We start from the raw sequence: 15,545 nt of genomic DNA, 5'->3' as shown, positions 1-15,545 counted from the left end.
ATATTTACATTTAATGTTGTAGAACATTTGCAAAAACAAAACAACAAAAAAGTCAGCTTGTCATCCCTGCTGGAAACCCCCCCCCCCCCCCCCCCATAGAAACCATCACAGAAATTCTAATGGTTTCCATTACGAATACCATTACAAACCATCCGCTAACCATTAAAACCATTAGCATTATTGGTCCTTAATGGTATCCACTAGACATAGCATGACACCAGTAGATGGCAACAAATTACCAGTAGAGACCCACAGGAACCATTACAGTTTCATAACAGTTAAAAACAATACAATTATCCATTTTCTATACCGCTTATCCTGCAGGGTCATGGGGGACCTGGAGCCTATCACAGGGAGCATCGGGCACAAGGCGGGGTACACCCTGGATAGGGTTCAAATCCATCGCAGGGCACACTCACATATACATTCACACACCCATTCATACACTATGGACAATTTGGACAAGCCAATCAGCCTACCATGCATGTCTTTGGACTGGGGGAGGAAACCGAAGTACCCAGAGGAAACCCCCCACAGCACAGGGAGAACACACAGGGCAGTGGTGGGAATCGAACCTCTAACCCTGGAGTTGTGATGCGAACTTGCTATCCACAAATACAATTATAACCATTAAAACCATTACAATTTCTATAAGGCGTTCTATTGTTGCTGTTGTTTTGTTTTGTTTTGTTTTTACTGAGAAACTCATGCAAAGTCTATCCTGTGGCAGAAATGCACGAAAGTACACTTGGGAGGGGAAAAACCCAGCGGACATAAATGTTAAATAAACGTCTCTGTTAAATAACAGCACGTTTTTTAACCCATCTATCGTTCGCCTTATATTATGTGGAGAGTCCAACATACATGTGAATGAGCTGTTACTATAGAAACGATTAATATAATAAACCTGTCATTTGCCTTTTACCCGGAAACCACTGTCAGAGCTGCTCTTACTGAACATTAATAAACACTTTCTGAGCAATCAGATGGAATACTACATGTCTGGGGTAGAAATATCTTTAATATGTTTAATATGTTCTGTACACCATAGAGGAGAACAAGCGTCACAAACTGCACTGCCGTTTATTAATGCTAGAGGGCGCGTCCTATCTGTGGAAATGAAGGAAATAAATCAAACGGTCTAACAATAATAAGAAGAAGAGGAAGAAGAAGAAGAGGAAGAAGAATAATACAGAAGAATTCTATTATTATGTACTGCTATCAACTACATAGGTTTAATACCTAGAAAGTTTTGTATGCGTTAAAACTGTAATTAAAACTGAAGACATGGACAGAACGTTCGCAACAGTTTGCTGGATCCCAAACAGCTCACTGTGGAACACATAGTGTGCCATGTAGTGCGTATACGCCTTTATTTTCTTCCCTGTGTAGTGAACTTATATAGGAAGTGTAGAGCCGTTTGGGACGGTTGTTTACACGTCACACTGTTAAGCGGCCGAGGGTCCAATGAGCGGCCGTGTGAGGCGCGTGTGATCCGGACACTCAGAGGGAACATGGCGCCGAGATGAAGGAGGAGAAGACGAACGCCGTGTTCAAGTTTTCAGTAAGGAACAAAGGATTAGTGCTGAATAAAGGAAAAATCTGAGCCGAAGGGCGACTGGCGAAGAAGCGCCGTGGTTATTTCGGTAAGCGGGAAAAGCGCGCATGCGTCGAACGCGTCGCTTGTCGCGTGCTGGCTTCTCCTTGAGCTAAAGCAGCTAACGGACGTTGCTTCGTTCCTGTCTAAGCAACACACACACACACACACACACACACACACACACACACACACACACACACAGAGACAGACAGACAGACAGACAGACAGACACGCACACGCACACACGCACACGCAGACACACACACACACACACACACACACACACACACACAGAGGAAAACTCCACTGGAACACTTTATATATGTTAATATTGAATCTGTTTGTGATGTGTTTAGTGATTATTGTGCTAATTTGTTAGGTGGTGGTTTATTTTTGTTATGTTTTTAGAAGTTTGTGGTTGTGCTGTGTGACGTCACTGGGAGACACTCAGTGCGTTTACATGGACAACAATAATCCGATATTAACCCAATTAAGACGATACTCTGATTAAGAAGCTACCATGTAAACAGCTATTTCTGATGACCTTAATCCGATTAAAGTCGTACTCGAAATAAACGCAAATCCAATTGAGACTTGTGGAGTACTCCTGTTTTAGTCGCATTATCGACGTGGATTACAGACATGTACACACCTTAATCACACTATTAATGTCGTGTGAGAGTTTTCACCGCATTTTCTGACAGGACACGTACACACACGGCAGCGCTCAACCGTTTGACGGCAAGCAAGAGAGTACAGCTGCGTCCCAAACCACGTACTTACCTGCTATATAGTAGGTGAAATACATGTGTTTTAACTATTATATAGATGGCAAGTATGCGGTTTGGGACGTAGCCCACGGCTCCAAGCAGTCGTCTATTTGCACGTATAGCATGACAAATAATTAACCGCGCTTTCAGAAAATTAATAATGAAACACCCAAAACTGTATACGGTACCATAACGAAGACGAACTGTATGTCGATACGTGAAATTTTGGAGGGACGGCGTGGTGCGGGGACGTAATGACGTGTGCCGTTAATCAATATATGTTCAATAACATGTCAAACCTGAACATGAAAGGAGTATTCTAAAAGCGACTCATGTAAACACCTTAATCACAATATTGTCTTATTCAGAATAAGGTCAATAATTATATTACCGCTGTCCATGTAAACGTAGTCACTTACAATGGTGTATAACAGGAGCAGAAACATCAACTATATCTCACACACACAAGGGATTACATAAAAACAAAAGCGTAAGAACTTATTTTCTTACTCGGCATTTTCCAAAAATGTTACGTGTGAAATTGTGAAATACAAGGTAGAAGTAGCTGAGAGAGCAAACGCTGGATTTATATTTCCAGAATGCAGTGCAGCCATGCGGCAAAGTTGCGCTGAGATGACGAGCGTGGTGGTGTTGACGGTGTTATTAGCAAGAAAGTTGAAGCTTCAGAACCTGATCTGTTTGAGCAGATGAGACTTTAGGAAGTCTAGTTTCTTGGTAACATGATAAATTGAGGGGTTTTTGTTTTGTTCGAACATTAAGAGAAAAGAGAGGCTGGTGAGGGAACGACTGTTTCTAGCTGCTGTAGTAAAAGTGATAAGTTCGATCTTGCATCATGGCCATTCCTCGACATTAAATGTAAACAGTTATAAAGCATGACGTGGTGGTGTTCTTTAATATGTTGTTAGCATGGACAAATTGCTACGGTATAAGAGGAATAAAAGACTACAGGACATGTTTGATGGCAAGTCCATGTCAAATCCAGTCGGGGTGGAACTGCACGGATTTTGCTGGGGTTTTTTCAGCATCTGTTAGTACAAGTATGAGAAGAAAACCCCATTGCTTTTCAGTCAACTCTTACTAATTACGAAATGGCAGCCATTTTAACATTTGGCCCAGATATGCTTTGAGACATGGCATGGCCCCTTTTTTTAAAAAAAACACTTTTACCTTAATAACTCACAAAGTATGCATGCTATGAAGATGAAATCTGGTAGATTTATGCAAGTTGTGATGTGGGAACAGAATCTACGATTCAGCTTGGTGTATCTGTAATAATTCCAGTTATGTATGGCACAAAAAAACCTTTGGTGGTACTCATGTTTGATCCCCCAGAATGTGTGTTTGTTGTGGCAAAACACAAAAATTATAGATTGTTGATTTAATTGCTATTTGTTTCAGGGCATAACACAACCAGTTTTAATTTATTTGTAAGATGATGTTAGCTAAATGTCTCGTGAAATTTGTAGATACAAGCTGACAAAATTAAGGTTCTGGGGGATCAAATACAGGTACCCTACCCGAGGTTCGAAGGGAATGTAGTGTAGAGCAAGGTTTGATAAGCACCTTTATGTAGGCAGGGTCTGTTTTTTGGTTGTATACAGGCATCAATGTTTTAAATTTAAAGTACACTGGCACAGGAAGCCTGTGGAAGGAGCTCAGCAATAATGTGATGTTGGACCCCTATTGATGTTGAGTTAGATTTAAATTGGAGGAATGACTCTGGAGCAACAAACAGCAAGAAAAGTTACTATCATTATCTGTCATCCTTCGGTAAATCTTGTTATGCAACTGCCATAATTCAAGAGAGGCACATAATACCCAGACCTTCTCCATGCCCAGTTTGAATTTTAAGTTGGTGTCCCAAGTAGAGTAGAGCCCGGTTCTGCCACTGATTCTGTCCTTGGCTTAGTTTACGCCACAGATTCTGGCCTTGTCTCAAGTCTACACTACAGATTCTGGCCCTGGCTCGGTCGACGCCACGGATTCTGGCCCTGGCTCGGTCGACGCCACGGATTCTGGCCCTGGCTCGGTCGACGCCACGGATTCTGGCCCTGGCTCGGTCGACGCCACGGATTCTGGCCCTGGCTCGGTCTTTGCCACAAGTTTTGGCTTGGTCTTTGTCCCTGTTCCTGTACCAGCCAATGTTCTTGATCTTATCTGTTATCCTGTCTCGGTCTTAACTTTTGCTCCTACCAAGTCCCAAGGCTTGATGAGGTTTCTTATAATTGGTCCTGATGCCATCTCTCTCTTCTCAAGTTTCGGTCCCTGATTCAGCTCCAGCTCCAGTTCCTGGTAATGTGTTCGAGTCTCTTTCTTAGTCCCCACTTAAAATCTCAAATTGTGTTCCAAACTTTGTCATCTTGTAGTCTCCAATCATTCAGATTCTGGGGTGTTTTTCGGTTTTGACCTCTGCCTGCTTGTTTGGTTAATGAGTAGACTTGCCTGTCATGACTTTGTCTGCCTGTTTTATGGGGTCTATCAGCATGAGAGTTCTCAGAAAAGTCTAAACGGAAAGTTGCTGTGAGTATATCCAGTTTATCTAGTACTCTTGCGTTACAAATTAGGAATTTTACTTTTAGCAGAGGTCCGGTTATAGCTATTTAATAGTGCATAAGAAATTTAATAGTGCTTTAATAATCTGAATTATGGAGAAAGACAGTATCATAGTTCTAAATGGGTCAGATTTTCTAAGGGATCATACAGTGTATCTGTGCAAGGAAATAGAACTATGACCACATTACGCTGTTATGCATTATGTAGGACATATAACTACTCTTTCTCAAAAGCCCTCATGGGTGTTCTGCCTTTCAAAGTTGTGCTGGCTACATAGTTGGATCTCTGTGTGAAATTTGAGCTAGGCTTACTGGCAACGGCAAGGGTTTTTTTTTTTTTTTTGGGGGGGGGGGGGGGGGGGGTTGGGTCACACACGACTTCTTGTTGTTTCATAACCTGTTTTGAAGCTAGACCCTCGATAAAGCAATCTAAACCTTTACGTTGTAAGTATCAAAAAGTTTAATATATTTCATTTAAAGCTTGTCAGCCAGTGAATTGGATTATTGATGACTGGAAACTGGCTGATGACATTTAACCTGATGAGTACTTAATATTAAGGGGAACTTGTACTATTTTCAGTAATTGAGAAATGGTCAATGTTTGACACACCCTTATTTTTAACGAGACCTATAAAATGTACACGCTGTTATACACAACCATTAACCGTTTTAATTTGAACTTTCCACGGGTTTGTTTCTGTACCTTTGTTTCATGTATGATTGAGAAAAATCAGAAGGTCAAATGGGTTAATATGATCATGATCGATGCCAAGCTTTGGCTGATCCATTTGAAGTAGGAGGAAAGTAACGGCAAGTTTTAACAAGCACATAACCTCCGATTTGCTTGGGGTTTTTGAGTGCAGTTTCTCTTTGCTGTAGATCTGGAGATATTTTTAAAGGCAGTTATGAATTATGCACCTCGTCAATATTTTTACTGGATCTGGCTCTGCGTTGAAGGGCCTACGCCTGTTTGTGGACTTACCCAGTGGGGTTATGGGTATTGGAGGTGGTTGGGGGGGAGGGAGAATTTCAGTAATCCTAACTGAAAACAGGCTGTATGGTGCGAGGTGTACTTTCCCCCTCCTCACCCTGTGGAAATGGACACTGCTGATGTATTTATAGACTAGGCAAACAGTAAAGAGCTGTTTCTTAAGACAGAGGAGGTCACATGTATTTGTCATAACTGATATCAGAGTCTAAGAGCTTCTGGTGCGTCATCTTGTGTCCAGTTCTTTTAAGCAGTTAAGACGTCTAAAGAAGCTATACCGGTAGGAGGAAATTTGTATGTTGAAATTTGTTACTTGGCACAAATTAGTTGTTGATTACTCTGGCCATATATGTGATCTATTTAATTCACACTACAATGCCAGTTTATTAGGTACTAGATCAGTAACCTCTAAAACTGTTAAACTAGGCGTAGCTTTGTTTTGTTTTTTTTAATCTTGATCGTAAAGTTTTATTTGAAATCACACCAAATCTGTCTGTTTTCAAGCAGCTCTTTGATCACATCATTGTTCTGTAGTTGATCTGTAAATAAGTCAGTTAAGGGAAACTGAACTGATGCCATCGTTGTTGTCTACAATATGTGACGTTACCATGTGTGGTTTCTCTCCTTACAGATGACAAGAGTGTTTTGAGTCCAGTCCCAACCAGAGACTGTTATCAGGCGAAACTGCTGCAATGGAGAAGCCAGTCTTACAGACGCAGCATTCTGTGCTGCCATTCTTCGATACAGCCCATGCTGTCAACCTGCTGCGGGGCATTCATGAGCTGCGTGCTGAGCGTAAGTTTTTCGATGTGACCCTGTGCGCTGAGGGAAAGGAGTTCCACTGCCACCGAACAGTTCTGGCCGCTGCCAGTATGTACTTCCGCGCTATGTTTGCTGGTACTCTCCGTGAAAGCGCTATGGACAGAGTGGCACTACATGAGGTCTCGGCTGAGCTGCTCGGCCTTCTTGTAGACTTCTGTTATACAGGTCGTGTGACCGTCACGTGTGACAATGTGGACGTGCTGCTTAAAGCGGCTGACCTGTTTCAGTTCCCGTCCGTCAAGGCGGCATGCTGCGCTTTCCTGGAGCAGCGCCTTGATGTCTCCAATTGCCTGGAGATCCAGGACTTTGCCGAGGCGTATGCCTGCAGTGAGTTGGCCACCAGTGCCCGGCGCTTTGCGCTCAACAACATTATGGAACTGGCCAAGGGCCAGGAGTTTGAGCGTCTGCCCTGGAAGCGCCTGCTGGAACTAATGTCAGACGATGGGTTACGTGTGGACAAGGAGGAAACGGCTTACCAGATAGCGGCACGCTGGGTTAAGGCTGATCCAAGGAGAGGGCTCCAGTACTGGCCTGAGCTCCTGCAGCAGGTACGCTTGCCCTTCGTTCGACGCTTCTTCCTGCTTGCCCGCGTTGAGAGCGACCCACTCGTCTATCTGACACCAGAGTGTCTGCGCTTGGTGGGCGAGGCTCGCAGCTTCCAGTCCGGAGAGTACGACCGGCATGACCGTCCGTGCCAGCGAATGCGCCCTCGTCCTTCTACAGGTCTCGCTGAGATCCTAGTCGTGGTGGGAGGTTGTGACCAAGACTGTGATGAACTCGTGACCGTCGACTGCTTCAACCCACAGACAGGCCAGTGGAGATACCTGGCTGAGTTTCCTGACCATCTTGGAGGAGGCTACAGTATAGCCGCACTAGGCAATGATATGTATGTCACAGGTAGGTTTGACCATTGATGTTGTGACTCAGGCTGTATGTATGTAGGACCATATCCCATATTCATATCCCTCCCGAGTGCATGCTTTGTTTCCCATCATCTAAATCTACCCTTGTAAAAGGGCGGAGTTTCTCTAGAGGTTCTCGGGGGGTGATTTAATAGGTAGGAAGTACCAATGGAATTTCAAATGCATGATTTTGAAACGAAACCAGTCATCTCTCATTTGATGTTAAAATGCGCATGGCTTTGCCACATTTCTCTCTTACAAAGCGAAAGAAAGTAGAAGAAACTCTTTAATGTTTAATGAATATAAAGAGCTAAATGTGGCATTTCTTTAATGTTTAATGACTGCCCGTGCTCCTAAACCCAGGTAATATGTAAATACCAGGAGAGAAAAAAACTAAGTCGCAATTAAAAACGTAAACACAAGCAGTTATGCCTTTCTGAGAATTCATCTCAAATGTCTTTCTACACTATTCATGAGGGCGTTCATCTCCATTATGTATGTGAAATAGGAAGCCATTTAAGTGAGAAGATGGTGGATTTCATTTGGATCATGGGAAAGCAGTCTAAAGCTAAATTGCAAAAACGAAAATCGCTTGCTCGCTCGCTCACTCTCTCACTTTGAATAACTTGGTCAGGGTAACAACACTGTAATCCTTCCTGGCCTATATTGTCTCGTGCCTTTAGAGTTCTCTAGAACAGTTCTCACGAAATGGCAGCACGCACAAGTATAAATAAACAACTATCTGTGTGGATATATACGAGAGAGGTAATGGGGACACGGTGTTCTGCCAGAGGAACGACAGAGGTTAATGGTTCATTAAACATCTCAGGCGGTCACAAATCCTCACATGTGTTTTGCAAGATAACATTTATCGTTTGTTGTAATAAAGTGCTACCAAGGCTACTATAAATATCCAGTGCTACTGGAGGTGTGTTTAATGTTAATCATTTTGAAGAGGGGATTTTAAAACAAAAACAACCCCGAAATGGTGTTTTGACCACACCCACTTTTTGATGGCAGGCGGCTCGGATGGTTCGCGCCTCTACGACGGCGTGTGGCGCTACAACTCGAGCGTGAACGAGTGGACCGAGGTGTCGCCCATGCTTAAAGCACGCGAGTACCACAGCTCCTGTGTGCTGAAGGGCCAGCTCTACGTGGTGGCCTCGGACAGTACGGAGCGCTACGACCACGCACTGGATTGTTGGGAGCCTTTGGCATCCATGCTGCACCCCATGGACAACTGCTCGACAACAACATGCGGTGGCCGTCTCTACGCCATCGGCTCTCTAACGGGTGAAGATACCATGGCCATCCAGTGCTATGATGCCGACACTAACCGCTGGAACCTGGTCAACTGCGGCCAGATGCCGCCCTGGTCCTTCGCGCCCAAATCAGTGACTCTCAACGGACTCATCTACTTTGTGAGGTGAGGAGGTGTCTGTATATTTTAATATATAGGGTAATATATTTATCATGATGTAACGGGTTAATGGAACAGTTTTCAAATAGTGATGTAGTTTAATATAAATTTGAATTGGCGCTATAGTTGCTATGGTTTCAGGATTAGTCAGTGTGTAATTGTTCATTTACCTCACCGCAGACTTTTCAAAATACCAACCGAGTTCATTTCCATGTATTAGCATCTGCCTGGTCAGCTTCCGTACTTCAATGGCCTCATCACTTTTGTCTCAGTCCGACTCCCCAAAAATTCTCAACCCTCTCCTGTTGTATTCTTCCTAAACCACACTACAGCAACATGTTATATTGCTACATGTTCTGCTACCACTCCTAGCGTGTTCGTAGCTTTTGCGTAATTTGAATGAACATTTGTGAAAACTCTTATAATGGCTGCTGTGTTTCAGGGATGACTCTGCAGAAATTGACACCTATGATCCACAGAAGAACGAATGGGACAAGATTAGCCCAATGAACCAAGTAAGAGACTTTTCTTCTCCTTCGCCATGTTTACCCTGTGGGTGTGACCGGATCTCAGCTTGATCAGCGCGTTGAATACATCTTTAATAGATCCGAGGCATCTTGTAGCTATAAGAAAATGCCAGCTGTTTCCTGAAACAAATCTCTTAGAACATTTATTAGGTTAGTATCTAAACCAACAAATGATCGGGTCATTTATGGTTCTCAACTTTATTGAAACAGACCTTAGTAGCGATTATTTCTAAGACTTCTACAGTTTGAGTATCTTGGAGATGGTTCATCTCCTTATACAGGGCACTTCATCACTTTATCATAAGGATGCAGAATAGATTAAAAACCTTTTGTATAAGCTACAAAAGTGAAGTTTGGGAGAGGAATCTTTAGTGGAGGCCTGACCGTCCAGCCCATGTTCTCACATTTTACAGTTCCACATGTCATGTGGTCTTCAAAAATGCTCAAAATATTTTCTCCGAAGGGTTATTCTACAAGTCCAGCTACACTGACTTGCTGCTGTCAGAATTAAACACTAGATGAATGTTTTTCTCCCCAGGTACACGTGGGTGGCAGCGTGGCGGTTCTGGGAGGCCGCCTCTATGTGTCTGGTGGCTATGACAACACGTTTGAGCTGTCTGACGTGGTGGAGGTGTACGACCCCGGCGCTCGCTCGTGGAACCTGGCCGGCCGCCTCCCCCAGCCCACTTTCTGGCATGGCAGTGTCAGTATCTTCCGCCAGTTCATGCCCCACGTTCCCAGTACGTTTGAGCCAGTCGACATACCCGAGGCAGACGACATCCACCTGCACCGCCACCACCGCCACCACCAGGCTCTTCAAGAGCTCAACAACGAGCTCAACCAGAACCACCGCAATCGGGAGGTGAACCCGGCACACTGATGACACTGTCAAACTCGATATTAATTACGCACTTTACCACGTATTCACCTCAACCGGAGAGCAAGGAACGTGAGCGGACAGTTCCTTATTCTCTCCTTGTTTGCTTCTCTAAATTCTCGTTACCGTTTCGCTTGGGGCAGTCGTGTCTGGGATTTGTGCTTACACCAGCATGATTCTCACCACAATACTACTATCTTCAATATTAGAATGAAATGAAATGGAACCGCATGTTGTACACTAGCCAAAAAAATAATACTTCAAAATAGCTGGAAGTAATTCGGTAAAAGCACTGTGATGCTTTAATGACAATACATATGTGTTTGTTTGTTTTTTTTTAAATGCACATCTTCATAACAAGTACTTGATCTGAAACTTTAGCACAGTCTTTTATTTAAAGTAATGTATTTTCAATTCTGTATCATTGTACATCATTATGCCTTGTTTGAAACGTGCTAGAATTAAGGAACGCTATCATTAGATCACAGATATTCAGTGTTAATATTTATTTAGTGACAAGTCAGCCAGTATGCAGAAGCCGCGTGGGTAAAAGTAATTGCAGCCTATTGTTCTTCAGCTTGTACGATTAGCATTTGGAGCAAAACCCTAAAGGAATTGTTTTCTGAGACGCAAATCACCCTACAGAATGCATCAAACTGCATTTCAGTGAACAGGCTGCTTTAAAAGCTATTATAAAAACCTAGCCTGTGCTATAAATGTGGGAAATAATACATAGTCATGTGAAATAGTAAGTACACCCCATGGAAATTTGTTTTATGTAGTTTTTGTTACATATTTGGACAAGCAAACCTTTGATCCTCTTTGAAACAGTGTCTATTGATAAAGGTGATGCACTTTACAAATAACTCACAAAACTGACATTTTGTATCACACCTTCAAATCCATACAGTTAGAATCAGGTGTTTAAGATTGCGTGCCAGTGATCAGAACCTGCTTAGGGAGTGTCCTATTTATATCCCTCTCATATCTAGTGTCTGGTCTTCCCTTTGATATTGAGGTGTGAGGTGTCATCATACCAAGATCTAAAGAGTTCTGTAAGGCCTTCAGAAAAAAAGTTGTGAATGTCTATGAGTCTGACAAGGGATTTAAAAAGATCTCCAAATTATTTGAAATACATCATTCTGCTGTAAGGAAAATCATCTACAAATAGCACAGATTTCAAACGAATGCCAATTTGTTGAGGACTGGCCGTCCCGGCAAATTCAGCCCAAGGGAAGACCGTCTGATGCAAAAAGAAGCCTCCAAGAACCCTAAAATTTCATCACAGGATATGCTAGTAAGTCTTGAAACTGTTGGTGCATGCTTCTACAATCAGAAAGAGATTGCACATATTTGACCTGCATGGGAGGCGTGCCAGGAAAAGAGCCTTTGCAAGAGTACAGTTTACCAATTAGCATATAGGCAAAGACCAGCCCTTTTGGAATAAAGTGCTCTGGACAGACGAGTCAAAGATAGAGTTGTTTGGGCACAGTTACAGCAGACATGTTTGGCAGAGACCAAAGACAGCTTTTCAGGAGAAGCACCTCATACCATCTGTGAAGCACGATGGTGGAAGTGTTATGGTTTGGGGTTGTTTCACTGCGTAAGGGACTTGACAGCTTGCATTCATTGATTCAACTCTGAATTCTGCATCATATCAAAGATCTGTCTGAAAGTTGAAGTTGAACTGAAAGTGGACCTTTCAACAGGACCATGATCCACCAAATCCACCAAGGAATGGCTCAAAAAGAAGAAATGGAGCGTTATGAAATGGCCTAGTCAAAGCCCGGATTTGAATCCCATTGAAATGTTGTGGGGGGGATATGAAATGGGCAGTACATGCAAGAAAACCCTCATGGTTTTGGCAACTGAAAGAATATTGCATGGAAGAGTGCTCAAAAATTCCAGCAAACCTGGCAGACAATTATGCAAAACGCCTACAAGAAGTTATTTCTGCTAAAAGGGACAATACTAGCTTCTGAGGCCATGGGTGTACTTACTTTTTCCACAGAAGAATCCCACATCTACTGATATTTCTGTTGAAAGTTCATTTTCTTTGTGGTTTTGTTCAAGTACATCAGCTTCATTAATAGGCGCTGTTTCAAAGATGATCAAATGTTTGCTTGTCCAAATATGTCAAAAACTATTTTCATGGTGTGTATTTATTTATTCACAACTATATGCACATCATATTACACTATTTAAAGACGTACAGTAGAAATTCCAAAAATGCCCTGGATGAACTTGTTGATTCTGGAACTGAAAGTGACGCACAGAAGCTCATGTCAGTCACCAGAGCTCTGCTTATAGCTCAATGTGTGGCCTTTCTTAGGTGGAGGATGCTATGTTTACAGCAGCCTCTGGGAGGCGTTTTTGTTTGTTTGTTTGTTTGTTCATTTTTATCATAAGAGATTCAGTTGACTTTTAGATTTGATTTGATCTAGTCTGAAATATTTTCAGACTAACATAGTCCATTAAACGTCCTTTCTTTACCGTCCTGACTAGTGGATAACTCCCCCACCAGCAACTAGTGAATGCATTGGTTCACTAAACTATGCAACCCCCGAGTGCTTATTGGTTGGTACGAGGTGTTTGTGGTGAAGTTTGGTTTTTGCGAACCACCTCCACTTTACATCTCGTCTAATAATTCCAGAAATGCTAAGGTTTGTTCAAATGTAGCAGTCGTTGTAGTCAAAGGATGTTCTTTTATTCTTTTCTTGGCAACCCTTCCATAGAAGCAAGATATAATCAGCATTGTTCAGCAATGAGAGTTATGAACTTCAACATCTGACTAAGGCCTGAAGGTGCCTAGATGTTGCTCTTGATTTCTTTGATTATCAAACAGTCTGGCCTTGGTGTGAATTTGCTAAGTCCTAGTCCTGAGAAGAAAGTCTTGAATGTTTTTAGTTTGTTAAGAATTCTTCTTAATATACAGTAGATGGTGCTATGGATGCTTCCCAGATTGCTAAACAGCAAGCTGCTGGAATCTTTTTTTCATGGCATGGTATGAGTATAAGTTCGAATGATCTAGACCAGCGGTGGGCAGTCTTATCCGGAAAGGGCCGGTGTGAGTGCAGGTTTTCATTCCAACCAAGCAGGAGGCACACCTGATTCCACCTGTTTAATCAGTTGATCTCGGCTTTCAATAGACTCAGGTGTGGCTTTTGCTTGGTTGGAATGAAAACCTGCGCCCACACCGGCCCTTTCCGGATAAGATTGCCCACCCCTGATCTAGACTGTCAAGAGTTTTGCTTTTATAGACACAGCCAAATTTTCTTGATCATCAGCTAATCAACCGTGTGTGATGATTAGCAGTTCCTCCTCCTCCTCCTTCTTCTTCTTCTTCTTCTTCTTCTTCTTCTCGATTACCAAAATTTATGCAGACACACAGAGGGTATTTATTTTTGCCCATGCTCTGTACAGGAGTTCAGAGTTTTTTGGTGAGTTTTGTGGCCAAAATGCTCGTGTTTTTTTTTTTTTTTTTTTTTTTTTTTTTTTTTTTTTTTTATAAATGTATTTATTTATATATCATCCTTTTTTTGGGTGGGGGCAGAAAACTAAAATTGCAGTTGCACGAAACTGTTTTGCACGGTCTTTCGCAGTGATGATTGTTGATAATTGAGAACTCTTTAGCTGTACCCATGTCCAACGCACGTGAATCGAAGAGGGATTTGGCTGGACGCGCGTTGTGATCTGCGGTAATTTTGAAAAAATTCAAGCTCCTCGGTATATTGCAGAGTTTGTTTAATTTTTGCGTTCATTTCTGCGATGGCAAAAATCACAAAATCCTGGAGGGACTGATTGTACTGTTGCATGTTGGCTGACGTGTATAAAATTTTCTATGTGGATTGTCCAGAAAACACAGTAGCCCTAGGACATATTCCAGGGTATGTCGCAAATAAGGCTGGGTGAATATGTAATGATAATGTAGTATTACTGTACCGCATTGTAGACAAAATACGGTTGTCCTAATGTGTGAATACAGAGAACGCTACAGGTCCTTGGTTGTACTGGTTTTAAATTTTTTCGTTCACTGGCGTGATGTATCTCTGAGTCATAAATGCCATTTCTGAACCATAAATGTTGGCACCTCTGTTACAATTAGTATTGTTTTTCAGATGTACACGTTCAGTATTATAAATACAGAAATCTTTACGAAGGAAAAGAAAATCCACGCCTTGATGTACAAACATTAATCTGGCGGGAATCGTGCCCCCCACACTGACCCAAGCCTTGGTACTGGAGCCGTGTACATTTGCATTGCATGTTCCTCTGAATACTAGAAGGAGACGGGTTGGAGACTCGTTATGAAGTAGTGCCTAGTGATCCATACCTTGGGAACCGAATAAGTAAACCACAGCTTTTGTGTTTTTGTTTTTTTTGGTTTGTTTGTTTGGTTTTTTTTGGCGGGGGGTTCCCCCTGCATTAAGAATTTAATCCAAAGCATTGTGACAAACATCATCGTGACTCTAGACTTTCCAAACGATGAAGGGTTGGATCGCTCCATTTAGCCAAATTTGGATTGCACTGTGGAGAAAAAGAATTGCGTCTACTATCTTTCAGATCTGTTTCTCGTCCTACTTTCTGCCTGGACATACAAGACAATCTATTATGCATGAAGTTTTGTGAACGAATGTCTCAATCATAATATTTCGTTACTAAGTTTTATTTATGAATGTGTAGATGTTTGTTGTTAAGGAAGGTGTGGAAACAGTACACGAAGACACGGTGGTGTTTTCGCTCTTTTGATTTTCTCGACATCGTTCCCTATGCTGTTTAAAAAAAAAAAAAAAAAAAAAAAAAAAACTGGAAGTAGTCGTTCGCTAATCTCTTCTCGAGCAGACATTGTGTGTTTTTTATTACTAATAATTATGATTATGTATTCTATGCACAAACGGTACTTGTTACTTTATTTTTCTTACAATGTTTTAGTTTTGGTTTGTGGCCAAAATCAATTTTACCATATCAGGCCTTGTGTTTTTGGTTTGTGTAGTGATGTCTGTAAGTGTGATGAAGGAATAAACTGCAAGCAGGACTTGTGGTTTTTGTCTGTTTATTTGCACTGT

At 42.1% G+C, this 15,545-nt stretch overlaps 1 protein-coding gene across 4 annotated transcripts; it reads left to right on the top strand.

Moving 5' to 3' along the window:
- Nucleotides 1–1,441: 1,441 nt before the first annotated feature.
- Nucleotides 1,442–15,514, top strand: klhl21 (kelch-like family member 21). Of its 4 annotated transcripts, none has more exons than XM_017488162.3 (5): nucleotides 1,442–1,646; nucleotides 6,563–7,650; nucleotides 8,676–9,081; nucleotides 9,518–9,590; nucleotides 10,141–15,514. In XM_017488162.3, exons 2-5 carry the CDS (start codon nucleotides 6,624–6,626, stop codon nucleotides 10,480–10,482), a joined length of 1,848 nt encoding a protein of 615 aa, XP_017343651.1. In that variant the 5' UTR covers nucleotides 1,442–1,646; nucleotides 6,563–6,623; the 3' UTR covers nucleotides 10,483–15,514. The 4 variants fall into 4 exon arrangements, with proteins under 4 accessions (XP_017343651.1, XP_053542403.1, XP_017343652.1 ...); XM_053686428.1 differs by lacking the exon at nucleotides 1,442–1,646 and adding an exon at nucleotides 5,346–5,387; XM_017488163.3 differs by lacking the exon at nucleotides 1,442–1,646 and adding an exon at nucleotides 5,436–6,211.
- The last annotated feature ends 31 nt before the right edge of the window (nucleotides 15,515–15,545 follow it).

Source organism: Ictalurus punctatus, chromosome 15, assembly GCF_001660625.3.
Source record: "Ictalurus punctatus breed USDA103 chromosome 15, Coco_2.0, whole genome shotgun sequence".
In the NCBI taxonomy this organism is placed as follows: domain Eukaryota; kingdom Metazoa; phylum Chordata; class Actinopteri; order Siluriformes; family Ictaluridae; genus Ictalurus; species Ictalurus punctatus.
This window is presented reverse-complemented; position numbering and strand designations above follow the sequence as displayed.